The sequence below is a fragment of the Nematostella vectensis genome, chromosome 8, assembly GCF_932526225.1.
Source record: "Nematostella vectensis chromosome 8, jaNemVect1.1, whole genome shotgun sequence".
Taxonomy (NCBI): Eukaryota; Metazoa; Cnidaria; class Anthozoa; order Actiniaria; family Edwardsiidae; genus Nematostella; species Nematostella vectensis.
The window spans coordinates 12,479,743-12,494,004 of NC_064041.1; the positions used below are offsets into that span (position 1 = coordinate 12,479,743).

The following is a 14,262-nucleotide window of genomic DNA, read 5'->3' on the forward strand; positions in this document are numbered from 1 at the left end:
TGTGGGAACGGTGCATCGCGGTGATTATGACCCGTCGTCTTAATGACGATCCTGTCTCTTATTGATCCCTCCCGCTATAGCTCGCATGAACAGCACGTAAATGATGCTCGAGGTGTTGCTTAAATGTGTCTTCCCGAAAGGGAAGGGGGCCGTACTCGGAGGTAGTGCAATACCGAGACAACCCGTGGCTGGGACGCAGCAAGCCGCTTATTCCACAGCCAGTTTCCAAAAATCAGTTTAATATATGAGCTACTCAATGAGCAGCGTATCAGATATTAAGCTGATAAGAACAGATACTACACTTGATCTTAGCCAAAAGGCCGAGAAGCGATGCAGAATATGGCTCGGACTACATGGAGCGTTTATCATTCTAGGCCTCCGCCATGTGGGTGACGGACTCGGTTTTAGGCCCTTCTGCCTCCTAAGATCACATGTGATGATCAGTCATGAACGTAGTGCTATCACGTACGAGCAGTATTCGCTTGATACACCGTCTTTGCGAGTGCAATGAGACATTTTTACCGCGCTAGTGCGTGCGTACGTTCTCACCGCACCGCTATAAAAGTCTAAAATATCACCGAGATCTTTCGTCTACGGCCATACCATCGAGAAAACACCGGTTCTCGTCCGATCACCGAAGTTAAGCTCGATTGGGCGCGGTTAGTACTTGGATGGGTGACCGCCTGGGAATACCGCGTGCTGTAGGCATTTCTTTTTCATTTTTTTCTAAACTATAAAGAAAAAGTTAGTGCAGGTTGATCATTGTCTAAGCTAAAGAAATGCCTCAGTTGTATGCGTTCTCAACTCGATCTATAGACAATTCAGGCATACTCAGCGACCGTATTGTAATCAAAATCGCGGTCGTAAACGTTCGCAAACGTTCAGCAGATTCAAGTAGAGTCATAATATTACAAGCGATCAGATCAGTGGATTGTGAAAGCCTGTAAGAGCGTTAGTACTCGCATAGGAAATGTCTCTCAATGCAGTAAAATACTATGAGAGAAAGTGCGCAGTATTATCGCATTGGTCGCGCGTTTACACCGCGAGTGAACACGAACATTACTCAGCTCACATCTCATACAAGCTGAGATGCCATTCATAGCGTAAAGCTTGTCCAAATAAATGCTTTTCGAGATCATGTTTTCACTCACTAGAATAAAGCGCGAAGGTTGCAAAGCAGCGCGCGTATTCCACTGTTCTATTTTAGTGACGAAACAGTCGCACTGAACTTTCATCGCCGGTTAGCAACAACTGATCAAAACACAGCTCACCTTCGCTCGTTTCATCGCAAAAACACCGCTAGAATGCAGACCAAACACGACTAAAGCCTCTGCCCACCATGACGGTAATGTGAGAGCAACTTGTTCGCTATTAGAAGTTAAAACTTTTACAATAGTTGACTGATTACAAGCGGTGTGAAGTCCGTGCTTCACGAGTCGCTCGTTGTGATTGTGTTGTGATTACACTTGATTCGTATTGTTCGGGGACTAGCGCGAACGCAGGTCCCCACTACCAGAAATTATACGCTCGAGTTACCCACATTTGGGGTAATCGCAGGGGTCAACCCAATCGAAGTGTAATGAGAGGGCCTCACCCTGAGAGGACCGCCTTGGTGATCACGGTAAACCTCCCGCGTCAGGTAAGTATGAGTTTATTTGGCGTCCCTGTACACCGACTGTCCCCGGCTGATTTCATCCTCCATGTGGGAACGGTGCATCGCGGTGATTATGACCCGTCGTCTTAATGACGATCCTGTCTCTTATTGATCCCTCCCGCTATAGCTCGCATGAACAGCACGTAAATGATGCTCGAGGTGTTGCTTAAATGTGTCTTCCCGAAAGGGAAGGGGGCCGTACTCGGAGGTAGTGCAATACCGAGACAACCCGTGGCTGGGACGCAGCAAGCCGCTTATTCCACAGCCAGTTTCCAAAAATCAGTTTAATATATGAGCTACTCAATGAGCAGCGTATCAGATATTAAGCTGATAAGAACAGATACTACACTTGATCTTAGCCAAAAGGCCGAGAAGCGATGCAGAATATGGCTCGGACTACATGGAGCGTTTATCATTCTAGGCCTCCGCCATGTGGGTGACGGACTCGGTTTTAGGCCCTTCTGCCTCCTCAGATCACATGTGATGATCAGTCATGAACGTAGTGCTATCACGTACGAGCAGTATTCGCTTGATACACCGTCTTTGCGAGTGCAATGAGACATTTTTACCGCGCTAGTGCGTGCGTACGTTCTCACCGCACCGCTATAAAAGTCTAAAATATCACCGAGATCTTTCGTCTACGGCCATACCATCGAGAAAACACCGGTTCTCGTCCGATCACCGAAGTTAAGCTCGATTGTGCGCGGTTAGTACTTGGATGGGTGACCGCCTGGGAATACCGCGTGCTGTAGGCATTTCTTTTTCATTTTTTTCTAAACTATAAAGAAAAAGTTAGTGCAGGTTGATCATTGTCTAAGCTAAAGAAATGCCTCAGTTGTATGCGTTCTCAACTCGATCTATAGACAATTCAGGCATACTCAGCGACCGTATTGTAATCAAAATCGCGGTCGTAAACGTTCGCAAACGTTCAGCAGATTCAAGTAGAGTCATAATATTACAAGCGATCAGATCAGTGGATTGTGAAAGCCTGTAAGAGCGTTAGTACTCGCATAGGAAATGTCTCTCAATGCAGTAAAATACTATGAGAGAAAGTGCGCAGTATTATCGCATTGGTCGCGCGTTTACACCGCGAGTGAACACGAACATTACTCAGCTCACATCTCATACAAGCTGAGATGCCATTCATAGCGTAAAGCTTGTCCAAATAAATGCTTTTCGAGATCATGTTTTCACTCACTAGAATAAAGCGCGAAGGTTGCAAAGCAGCGCGCGTATTCCACTGTTCTATTTTAGTGACGAAACAGTCGCACTGAACTTTCATCGCCGGTTAGCAACAACTGATCAAAACACAGCTCACCTTCGCTCGTTTCATCGCAAAAACACCGCTAGAATGCAGACCAAACACGACTAAAGCCTCTGCCCACCATGACGGTAATGTGAGAGCAACTTGTTCGCTATTAGAAGTTAAAATTTTTACAATAGTTGACTGATTACAAGCGGTGTGAAGTCCGTGCTTCACGAGTCGCTCGTTGTGATTGTGTTGTGATTACACTTGATTCGTATTGTTCGGGGACTAGCGCGAACGCAGGTCCCCACTACCAGAAATTATACGCTCGAGTTACCCACATTTGGGGTAATCGCAGGGGTCAACCCAATCGAAGTGCAATGAGAGGGCCTCACCCTGAGAGGACCGCCTTGGTGATCACGGTAAACCTCCCGCGTCAGGTAAGTATGAGTTTATTTGGCGTCCCTGTACACCGACTGTCCCCGGCTGATTTCATCCTCCATGTGGGAACGGTGCATCGCGGTGATTATGACCCGTCGTCTTAATGACGATCCTGTCTCTTATTGATCTCTCCCGCTATAGCTCGCATGAACAGCACGTAAATGATGCTCGAGGTGTTGCTTGAATGTGTCTTCCCGAAAGGGAAGGGGGCCGTACTCGGAGGTAGTGCAATACCGAGACAACCCGTGGCTGGGACGCAGCAAGCCGCTTATTCCACAGCTAGTTTCCAAAAATCAGTTTAATATATGAGCTACTCAATGAGCAGCGTATCAGATATTAAGCTGATAAGAACAGATACTACACTTGATCTTAGCCAAAAGGCCGAGAAGCGATGCAGAATATGGCTCGGACTACATGGAGCGTTTATCATTCTAGGCCTCCGCCATGTGGGTGACGGACTCGGTTTTAGGCCCTTCTGCCTCCTAAGATCACATGTGATGATCAGTCATGAACGTAGTGCTATCACGTACGAGCAGTATTCGCTTGATACACCGTCTTTGCGAGTGCAATGAGACATTTTTACCGCGCTAGTGCGTGCGTACGTTCTCACCGCACCGCTATAAAAGTCTAAAATATCACCGAGATCTTTCGTCTACGGCCATACCATCGAGAAAACACCGGTTCTCGTCCGATCACCGAAGTTAAGCTCGATTGGGCGCGGTTAGTACTTGGATGGGTGACCGCCTGGGAATACCGCGTGCTGTAGGCATTTCTTTTTCATTTTTTTTCTAAACTATAAAGAAAAAGTCAGTGCAGGTTGATCATTGTCTAAGCTAAAGAAATCCCTCAGTTGTATGCGTTCTCAACTCGATCTATAGACAATTCAGGCATACTCAGCGACCGTATTGTAATCAAAATCGCGGTCGTAAACGTTCGCAAACGTTCAGCAGATTCAAGTAGAGTCATAATATTACAAGCGATCAGATTAGTGGATTGTGAAAGCCTGTGAGAGCGTTAGTACTCGCATAGGAAATGTCTCTCAATGCAGTAAAATACTATGAGAGAAAGTGCGCAGTATTATCGCATTGGTCGCGCGTTTACACCGCGAGTGAACACGAACATTACTCAGCTCACATCTCATACAAGCTGAGATGCCATTCATAGCGTAAACCTTGTCCAAATAAATGCTTTTCGAGATCATGTTTTCACTCACTAGAATAAAGCGCGAAGGTTGCAAAGCAGCGCGCGTATTCCACTGTTCTATTTTAGTGACGAAACAGTCGCACTGAACTTTCATCGCCGGTTAGCAACAACTGATCAAAACACAGCTCACCTTCGCTCGTTTCATCGCAAAAACACCGCTAGAATGCAGACCAAACACGACTAAAGCCTCTGCCCACCATGACGGTAATGTGAGAGCAAGTTGTTCGCTGGACACTGGTGAGGTCCTCGATAGCTACGTCCTGAACAAAAAATGCTTAAAGTGTGAGCTCTATTTGAACAAGTGTGATGAGAATGTCGAGGAGTTTGAGGAGTGGAGGGCAGAGCATATGGCCAAGGGAGAGTGTGACGCAAACTTCACAGGAAGTTCGCCAGCAATGGAGGCAGAAGGAGCCCAAGTTCTGTGGTCCAGGTCCATTGAAAAACACAAGATGCGGTATGTATCTGCTTCAAATTTTCAGGGAATCTGTTAGTTGATGTGATCTGTGTTTTAAGCGATAGGTTTTTTTATTGAAGCAAAAGGAACGATTTTAACCTTTTTTGTTTTTCAATGTTAATTTGGCCTTTAAAATAAAAATGAGAAAATGTAACCAAATTTTTAGATTTAAAACACTCTTTACTCTGTAGTGTATTAGAAAACATAAAGGTTTTTTATATATCTTCTATCATTATGATCAAAACATTTTTTGAAGCTGGTTAGGTGGTTCACAGCATGTGACCAATAAAAATGCACGGTTTCAAATTACAATAATCCACAGAATATTATTAATATATTATTTGTTATCCTTGTTATCTAAGCTTTCCAAAAATGTATAGTTTGCTATACTTTGAATAAATAATTAAAAAGTTATAAGCCCACAAGTGCAACATATCCTCAATGACTAAAGTTTAGGTTAACCCCCGCCTTAATGGATTCCACTTTCCCCAAAAGGAGACAAAATGTTCTTGTCGACATTGAGAGGTATGAAACATACTCTAAATTAAACTTTGTTAATTCAAAAAAGTCTGTAGACTCTTATTGGTTCTAGCAGGAAATTCTTTTAAACTTGCCCCCCCCCCCCCACCAATAACCCCCCCTTTAGAGCAAACATTTCCAAACAAGCCCCCTCCCCAATCTTTCCCTAAGATTCAAAGCAAAAATATGATATATCAGTTCGCTCGTGGGCTCGGTGGATTGAAGAAGGGGAGACCTCCTCAGCCTACTTCCTGAGATTAGCAAAAAAGAGGGCGTCTCTACGGTGAGGGGATTGTCGTGTCCAGGGAGAAGGATCAGAAATATCAGAACATCGAGATGAAGATGATGAGAGACGTTCCACGCACTATGCGACTGCGTTCTTTCCCAATTCAATTGTGGTATCCGGGGCAACCTGCCGAGTGAGTGTTCTAAAAATTAATTAAGTGGTTAACTCTAATCATATTCGTTATTTCTTGTTAAAAATTCTAAAAACTAACTTTTTTCAAATGTCACTACATACCTAACAATTGGTTCCTTTTTTCGTTTTTTTTTTTAGTTACTGACAGTATTTTTCTGAATTTTTAGCAAATATGGGCAAAGAAAATAGAGGAGCGGTTCCTTAACGATGCTCATACTGCCAGCAGAAATGAGAGAAGGCAGTACGAGCGGGAACACAATATTACCCTACCAAAGGGAAAGCCAGGGAGAAAAAAAAAAGGGGGCACCAAGCCTGGAGCTGCCTTAAGGGGAAACCGAGAACACCATGCATCAGAAGCAGAAACAGCAAAGATGGCAATTACCAAAAAGCCCCTGGACAGGTCAAGTCCTTAAGGCGGCGGTTAACTTAAATTACCCTCAGAAGGTCGATTTTTCATTTTTAACAAAAATCAATTCTTTAACTATCTAACTTTAATTTCCCTAACTTTCAGGGTATGTTTTATAGCAATTTTGTTATTTTTTCGCTACTTTTCAACAACCAGTTGATGCTTCTACCGCCGTTGCCATGGCAACGAAAACTAGAATCCTTTTATATCTTTTGTTTTTTCCCGCCCCGGATGCATCCAATCTTTTTAAAATTGACCAGAAACTGCAATCAAACTATCCAGCGGCTTCTAGAGGCAATAAAAGGCCTGGAACGTTAGCCTGTCGTTGCCGCGGATCGCCGGGCCAGATCCCTAGTCTTCAAGACCCAAGGATCCCCGGCCTTGGGAGAAATCAAACAGGCTCTTATCAAAGAAATCGGGGAAGGGAAGATAAACGTAATTCAAGAACTGAAATGTGGGGATTTTTTGGTAGAGCTAAAAGAAGAATCACTAGTTGAACGGCTCATCGAAGAAGGCTTCGACATCGAGTCGCAACACGTGGCGTGTCACCCGCCTCGAGGATACTACACAAGTGTCTCGATTATGGGCCTTAGGGCCTATGTAGACGTAGGCCACTCCAGTGGTCTTACGAGGGAACGCCTGTAGGCCACTACAGTGGCCTAAAACAAAAGCATTCAAAGAAATCGGGGAAGGGAAGATAAACGTAATTCAAGAACTGAAAGTTGGGGATTTTTTGGTAGAGCTAAAAGAAGAATCACTAGTAGAACGGCTCATCGAAGAAGGCTTCGACATCGAGTCGCAACACGTGGCGTGTCACCCGCCTCGAGGATACTACACAAGTGTCTCGATTATGGGCCTTAGGGCCTATGTAGACGTAGGCCACTCCAGTGGTCTTACGAGGGAACGCCTGTAGGCCACTACAGTGGCCTAAAACAAAAGCATTCAAAGAAATCGGGGAAGGGAAGATAAACGTAATTCAAGAACTGAAAGTTGGGGATTTTTTGGTAGAGCTAAAAGAAGAATCACTAGTAGAACGGCTCATCGAAGAAGGCTTCGACATCGAGTCGCAACACGTGGCGTGTCACCCGCCTCGAGGATACTACACAAGTGTCTCGATTATGGGCCTTAGGGCCTATGTAGACGTAGGCCACTCCAGTGGTCTTACGAGGGAACGCCTGTAGGCCACTACAGTGGCCTAAAACAAAAGCATTCAAAGAAATCGGGGAAGGGAAGATAAACGTAATTCAAGAACTGAAAGTTGGGGATTTTTTGGTAGAGCTAAAAGAAGAATCACTAGTAGAACGGCTCATCGAAGAAGGCTTCGACCTCGAGTCGCAACACATGGCGTGTCACCTGCCTCGAGGATACTACACAAGTGTCTCGATTATGGGCCTTAGGGCCTATGTAGACGTAGGCCACTCCAGTGGCCTAAAACAAAAGCATCCAGTCAAGCGATGTTATTGGTAAAATAATGACAGCTATGAGGTCCTTTGTATTTTATCCAATCAGAGCATTGAATAAGCTTTAATTTGATGCATGGAATGTAACACAACATGCTTCAGAGGACCCACGACGTGAAGACCGCCATGGCCGCGGATCGCCGGGCCAGATCCCTAGTCTTCAAGACCCAAGGATCCCCGGCCTTGGGAGAAATCAAACAGGCTCTTATCAAAGAAATCGGGGAAGGGAAGATAAACGTAATTCAAGAACTGAAAGTTGGGGATTTTTTGGTAGAGCTAAAAGAAGAATCACTAGTTGAACGGCTCATCGAAGAAGGCTTCGACATCGAGTCGCAACACGTGGCGTGTCACCCGCCTCGAGGATACTACACAAGTGTCTCGATTATGGGCCTTAGGGCCTATGTAGACGTAGGCCACTCCAGTGGCCTAAAACAAAAGCATCCAGTCAAGCGATGTTATTGGTAAAATAATGACAGCTATGAGGGCCTTTGTATTTTATCCAATCAGAGCATTGAATAAGCTTTAATTTGATGCATGGAATGTAACACAACATGCTTCAGAGGACCCACGAGGATTTTTTTAATTCAAAGCTTTACAACGTGTGAGAAAATGGCGAGTTCCGTGTACGATATATTTGAAGAGAGCGACAGTGATAGCGAGTTTACAGGATTTACAGAAGAAGAAATACGTCAGGATGAGCCTGATATGGCTATAGAAGAAGCAGATAGTGATATTTCAGTGGATGAGGACGAGGAGGAGGCAAGCGAGAGTGAAGAGAGCGACGAGTGAAGAGAGCGACGAGGAACGTGAAGAAGCTAACGCGGAGTGGACATATTCTGTCACCGAAATCAATGTCTCTCCGTTTACCGAGGATATTGGTCCAACAGCACAACTACCAGCAGTGGCAGGGGCTTTAGACTTTTTCAAGCTCCTCTTCACAGACGAGATTCCCGAAGAAATAGTCCTTGAGACTAACCGTAATGCCGCGCAAAAGACGAGGATTGTGAGCGACCCGAAGTGGTACGCAACAACGAAGGACGAACTTTGTGCATACTTCGGAATACGCTTTCTTCAAGGTATCAAATCCGTCCCCTCTGAACGGCACTATTGGTCAAAGAATGAATTCCTTTCGGTCAAGAAGATCAAGGATGTCATGCCAAGAGATAGATACCTAAAAATCACACAGTATCTTCATTACAACAACTCTGCAACGGCAAAGCCACGCGGTCATCCCGAGCACGACAAGCTTCACCTCATCCGGCCACTTATAACAAAGCTTGGAGAAAGTTTTCTCGTCCAGTATAAGCCAAACAGGGAGAATGCGATCGACGAGGGCCTTGTTAAATTTAAGGGACGGCTTGCCTATAAGCAGTACATGCCGATGAAGCCTGTGAAGCGTGGCATCAAGGTTTGGATTCGTGCGGACTCCATTACGCACTACGTGTCACGCTTCCAGGTCTACACTGGCAAACCACAACAAGGCCAAGAAGCTCGGCCTCGGCAGAAGAGTTGTGGAGGAACTTTCCACCGAAGGAACTGAACACGTTCAAGTTGAAGCGAGGGGAGAGCAAAGTGATGCAGAAATCAGGAGTGAATGCATGTGTATGGCAGGACAAAAGAAAGGTTTTCTTTCTCTCGACAAATGCCTAACCGATCGGCCAGGACACTGTCAACCGAAAGAACAGAGACGGGAGTTTGTTTAAGTAAGCGCTCCCCCGTGTGTCGTTGTTTACAACAAATACATGGGGGGAGTAGATTATGCAGACCAAAAGCGCAATGACGACCGAATCCCGATAAAGTCCCGACGCTGGTACCGCTATCTCGCCTTTTTTCTGATGGAGACAGCAGCTGTGAATGCCTTCATTCTATATCAAAACTCTAGAAGCCACAACAAAATATCACAGCTCGATTTTCGCCTGGAACTCATCGAGCAATTGATCGCTAACTTCTCGTCACGAAAGAGAAAGCGTGCCGCAGACGAGATGGAAGCCTCAGGGGAATCGCACTTTCCAGTGAAAGTAACGATAAATCGGTGTGTTAACTGTGCCGAGAGAAATGAGAGGAAGAGATCAACCTGGGGCTGCGAGGTTACGCTGTGCGTTGGGTGCTTCGAACCATACCACATCAAGTAGCAGTGAACCAATGCGACAATGGCGCGCGAAGTTCAAATACATGAACAGAACATTGCTTGTAAATATGTCTTTTACCGCAACTTATATAGCTTGAATAACCAGTTTTAGGAGACCATTGATTAACCAATTCAACATTGTAACATATATCATTTAAATGTTCGTATTTTAAGCATTTAGAGATGTTTTATTGAGATATGATGTAAATATTTTATCAATTTTCATGCTTATGCCCAATTTCAAAGATTTTTCGTGAGCGCGATGCACATTGCATTTTGCTTTTAAGTTCTAAAATGTAATTGTTGCTTATCTAAGTCAAAGTATAAATTTTCTTGTAGCATTTCAAGCAATATAAATACATTAAAATGCCAATTGCCTTGACCATGTTGATATTTTAATGCTGTCAGCCATTTTGGCCTAGGCACAGGACCCACCCCTAGAATTTGATACCTAGGCTATAAAGGGTTAAGAAAGCACGGAGAGATTAAAAGCGATGTAATAAGACTAAATTACAAGGTCGGACACGAGCTAGAGGGCCTGGAGAACGGGAATAGGCTGGTAAAGATGGTTTTGAATAACGCATCCATTCCCTATTCCCTCAAGATCGACGACGAATGGTGCCGAATCATTCACTCCAACCAACAATTATATTGTATGGAGTGCTCTGATTTCGGACACACAAGAAGAAAATGCCCGAATATAGAGTGCCGTAAATGCAAAGAACGGGGGCATATCAGCTTTGACTGCCCCAAACACGACGAGACTACCAACACAAATGAACAGAAAGCACCGAAGCGGAATACAAGCACGGACGAAGCGAACACAAGCGCCGGAGAAAACACCGAATACGCACAGAACATGAACACCGAGGAGGACTCAGAACTGGGTACTCAGAACACACCAACATTATTCACACCAACAGACGAGGACGAGACACAAGACGATGAGATGGGCGAAGAGAGCAAGGCGACAGGACAAAAGAGAATGCACGATACCACAACAACAGACTCCAACCAGGAATACACCGTAGTAAGCCACCGGCGAAAGAAAACCAGCCAAGGCGGAATGAAACCTACACAAGCAGGGAAAAACGGTAAAACCAATCAAAAAATGAATAATGGATCCTAAACGAACTGTAACCTTTTTTATTTTTTATCTTAGCAATAACAATGCCTAGCTTAGTTTCAATTAACTCACACGGGCTGAGATCACAAGACAGGCGCGCGACAACTTTTAGCTCACTTAGACGAAATAGATACGACATAATTCTAATACAAGAAACCCACTGGACTGACGAGATACAAGACGATATTCTGCGTGAATGGAACGGAGATATTTATTTTAGCAACGGGACGAACTCAGCACGGGGTGCCGCAATACTGCTAAATCCACGGCTGGATAATAATCTCACACAAACCAAACGCGACACCACAGGACGCGTGATCAACATTACCATAGAACTAGAAGACCAGACACTATGCATTACGAACATATATGCACCAAGAACAGATACAGAAAGAAAACAATTCTATTTAAACCTAGACCCATACCTAGCAATTAAAAACTATAACATTATTGAAGGGGACTTCAACTGCATCACTGACATCACTCAAGCAGCACGTGGCCACCACAACACCACAGAAGTACCGCAAAACTTCACAACCGCGCGCGTAGATCTGCCAGCCGGAGCCAACATATCCGTGCCAGACGTTCTTCGTGCCCTGAAGGATAAGCGCCAGCTAGTTGGCGCGTCACTGGCACCGGGTGGCAAAGCCATAGACGTCACCTTCACAACTGAGGAAGAGACCCTCCTCGCAACCTCATCCGGCCTGGACCTTAGAGGCCGCCACCTCGAGCTCAGGCCCAACTCCGTGCCCCGAACACATGTCTCCGTTTTCATCGGCATCTCATTCTTACCTGACGCGGGAGGTTTACCGTGATCTCCTGTGTCGTTGTCTTCTTGTTTTTTCAGGTTGATCAAGTCAAGTAGCGAAGTTCTGGAGTTTACAGTTTGAAGAGCGTCTTCCAATACCGACAGCGCATGCCCAGTGGACAAGAATTATCTTCTCTGCCTGGCGAAGCCCTCTTCCAGCGCAGCCTCGCTTTGCGAGCTGTGCTTTTCGTGAGTTGGTTCGAGCCTCTCCCCTCCCCCACCAATTTTTTTTTTCTTCTTTTTTCTTTCCCACCTTGTTTGTTTGATTGTTTGTTGTTGTTATTGTTGTTGTTGTTTGTTTGTGGTTTTTGTTTGTTTATTATGGCTTCTTCGTATGCGTCTGCTACGGCCCCGTCTGGCTTAGGCTACTTAAATTTACGTCCTGTCGAAAGACTAAACACTGTGTTGTACCATTTGCCTTCTAATACACCCAAGCCTGGTTATGGCGTCTTCCGTGACAGGCTTGGGGAGATTGTTGATTTATCGTTAGTCACTTGTATCCAACTTGCTGGTAATGTCGTACGTGTGTCCTTCAAATCGCCTGATGTGAGGGACAGTGTGTTGCTCAAGCATTTTCGGCTCGGCGACCAAGGGAGAGACTCGCTTAGGAGTCCCAAGAACAGCTCGGGGAGGTTGTGGATGTTGCCGTCAGCTTTGATGGCACATGGGCAAAAAGAGGCTTCACCTCACAGACTGGAGTTGTCTTTGTTATATCAGTGGACACTGGTGAGGTCCTCGATAGCTACGTCCTGAACAAAAAATGCTTAAAGTGTGAGCTCTATTTGAACAAGTGTGATGAGAATGTCGAGGAGTTTGAGGAGTGGAGGGCAGAGCATATGGCCAAGGGAGAGTGTGACGCAAACTTCACAGGAAGTTCGCCAGCAATGGAGGCAGAAGGAGCCCAAGTTCTGTGGTCCAGGTCCATTGAAAAACACAAGATGCGGTATGTATCTGCTTCAAATTTTCAGGGAATCTGTTAGTTGATGTGATCTGTGTTTTAAGCGATAGGTTTTTTTATTGAAGCAAAAGGAACGATTTTAACCTTTTTTGTTTTTCAATGTTAATTTGGCCTTTAAGATAAAAATGAGAAAATGTAACCAAATTTTTAGATTTAAAACACTCTTTACTCTGTAGTGTATTAGAAAACATAAAGGTTTTTTATATATCTTCTATCATTATGATCAAAACATTTTTTGAAGCTGGTTAGGTGGTTCACAGCATGTGACCAATAAAAATGCACGGTTTCAAATTACAATAATCCACAGAATATTATTAATATATTATTTGTTATCCTTGTTATCTAAGCTTTCCAAAAATGTATAGTTTGCTATACTTTGAATAAATAATTAAAAAGTTATAAGCCCACAAGTGCAACATATCCTCAATGACTAAAGTTTAGGTTAACCCCCGCCTTAATGGATTCCACTTTCCCCAAAAGGAGACAAAATGTTCTTGTCGACATTGAGAGGTATGAAACATACTCTAAATTAAACTTTGTTAATTCAAAAAAGTCTGTAGACTCTTATTGGTTCTAGCAGGAAATTCTTTTAAACTTGCCCCCCCCCCACCAATAACCCCCCCTTTAGAGCAAACATTTCCAAACAAGCCCCCTCCCCAATCTTTCCCTAAGATTCAAAGCAAAAATATGATATATCAGTTCGCTCGTGGGCTCGGTGGATTGAAGAAGGGGAGACCTCCTCAGCCTACTTCCTGAGATTAGCAAAAAAGAGGGCGTCTCTACGGTGAGGGGATTGTCGTGTCCAGGGAGAAGGATCACAAATATCAGAACATCGAGATGAAGATGATGAGAGACGTTCCCCGCACTATGCGACTGCGTTCTTTCCCAATTAAATTGTGGTATCCGGGGCAACCTGCCGAGTGTGGCTACTGCCACCAGGTAGGCCACCCCATCTCTACTTGCCCTGTGAGGGGTCGTTGTTTCAGGTGTGGCGCTGCGGGTCACGTTGTGGTTCGCTGTCCTGCCCTTGCTGTCCCGGTTGCCACTGGCTCTCCTGGGTCCCGGGCGGTGTCTGTCGCTGGTGGAGCTGGCATCCCTGTTGCTACCTCTGCCGATCGTTCTGTTGCCCCGGAAGATGCAGGGCCTGCATCTTCTTCAATTTCTGTTTCTGTGCCCTCTGCGCAGGCTGAGCAGGGTAGGACCACTGAGGGACGACCTGTGTCTTCCGACATAGCTACGGTCGCTATGGAAGTCCCTGAAGTCCAAGGTGACTCGTTATCTGACGTCGATATCGACGCTATTATTCCACCTGTGAGACGGGTGAGTGAACCCGATCAGCTCTCTGAGAGCTCAATAGACGAGTCACCTAACCTGCAGGTTTCACCCTTGGTGGGCGAGATGGAGTTCACTCTGTCTCCCCCCAAGTGTGAACTTCAGAATT

General features: G+C 45.1%; 1 protein-coding gene, 1 long non-coding RNA gene and 8 other non-coding genes across 10 annotated transcripts; 5 read left to right on the top strand and 5 right to left on the bottom strand.

Annotated features, from left to right (window-relative positions):
• Window positions 1-139: 139 nt before the first annotated feature.
• LOC125570778 lies at window positions 140-332 on the bottom strand. Its single transcript, XR_007313103.1, has one exon. It is a non-coding gene; the product is annotated as a U2 spliceosomal RNA (small nuclear RNA).
• A 257-nt stretch (window positions 333-589) lies between these two features.
• On the top strand, window positions 590-708 carry LOC125571063. The gene has a single exon (XR_007313375.1). It is a non-coding gene; the product is annotated as a 5S ribosomal RNA (ribosomal RNA).
• Window positions 709-1,481: 773 nt separating this feature from the next.
• LOC116613825 lies at window positions 1,482-1,647 on the bottom strand. Its single transcript, XR_004294247.2, has one exon. It is a non-coding gene; the product is annotated as a U1 spliceosomal RNA (small nuclear RNA).
• A 193-nt stretch (window positions 1,648-1,840) lies between these two features.
• On the bottom strand, window positions 1,841-2,033 carry LOC116613823. Its single transcript, XR_004294245.1, has one exon. It is a non-coding gene; the product is annotated as a U2 spliceosomal RNA (small nuclear RNA).
• A 257-nt stretch (window positions 2,034-2,290) lies between these two features.
• On the top strand, window positions 2,291-2,409 carry LOC116613824. Its single transcript, XR_004294246.1, has one exon. It is a non-coding gene; the product is annotated as a 5S ribosomal RNA (ribosomal RNA).
• A 773-nt stretch (window positions 2,410-3,182) lies between these two features.
• On the bottom strand, window positions 3,183-3,348 carry LOC116613826. The gene has a single exon (XR_004294248.2). It is a non-coding gene; the product is annotated as a U1 spliceosomal RNA (small nuclear RNA).
• A 193-nt stretch (window positions 3,349-3,541) lies between these two features.
• On the bottom strand, window positions 3,542-3,734 carry LOC116613827. Its single transcript, XR_004294249.2, has one exon. It is a non-coding gene; the product is annotated as a U2 spliceosomal RNA (small nuclear RNA).
• A 257-nt stretch (window positions 3,735-3,991) lies between these two features.
• LOC116605041 lies at window positions 3,992-4,110 on the top strand. Its single transcript, XR_004294244.1, has one exon. It is a non-coding gene; the product is annotated as a 5S ribosomal RNA (ribosomal RNA).
• A 667-nt stretch (window positions 4,111-4,777) lies between these two features.
• Window positions 4,778-6,752, top strand: LOC5499228. The gene is made up of 2 exons (XR_007312512.1): window positions 4,778-4,998; window positions 6,103-6,752. It is a non-coding gene; the product is annotated as an uncharacterized LOC5499228 (long non-coding RNA).
• A 1,791-nt stretch (window positions 6,753-8,543) lies between these two features.
• LOC116613807 (piggyBac transposable element-derived protein 4-like) lies at window positions 8,544-9,341 on the top strand. The gene has a single exon (XM_032374254.2). It carries the CDS (start codon window positions 8,544-8,546, stop codon window positions 9,339-9,341), a length of 798 nt encoding a protein of 265 aa, XP_032230145.2.
• The last annotated feature ends 4,921 nt before the right edge of the window (window positions 9,342-14,262 follow it).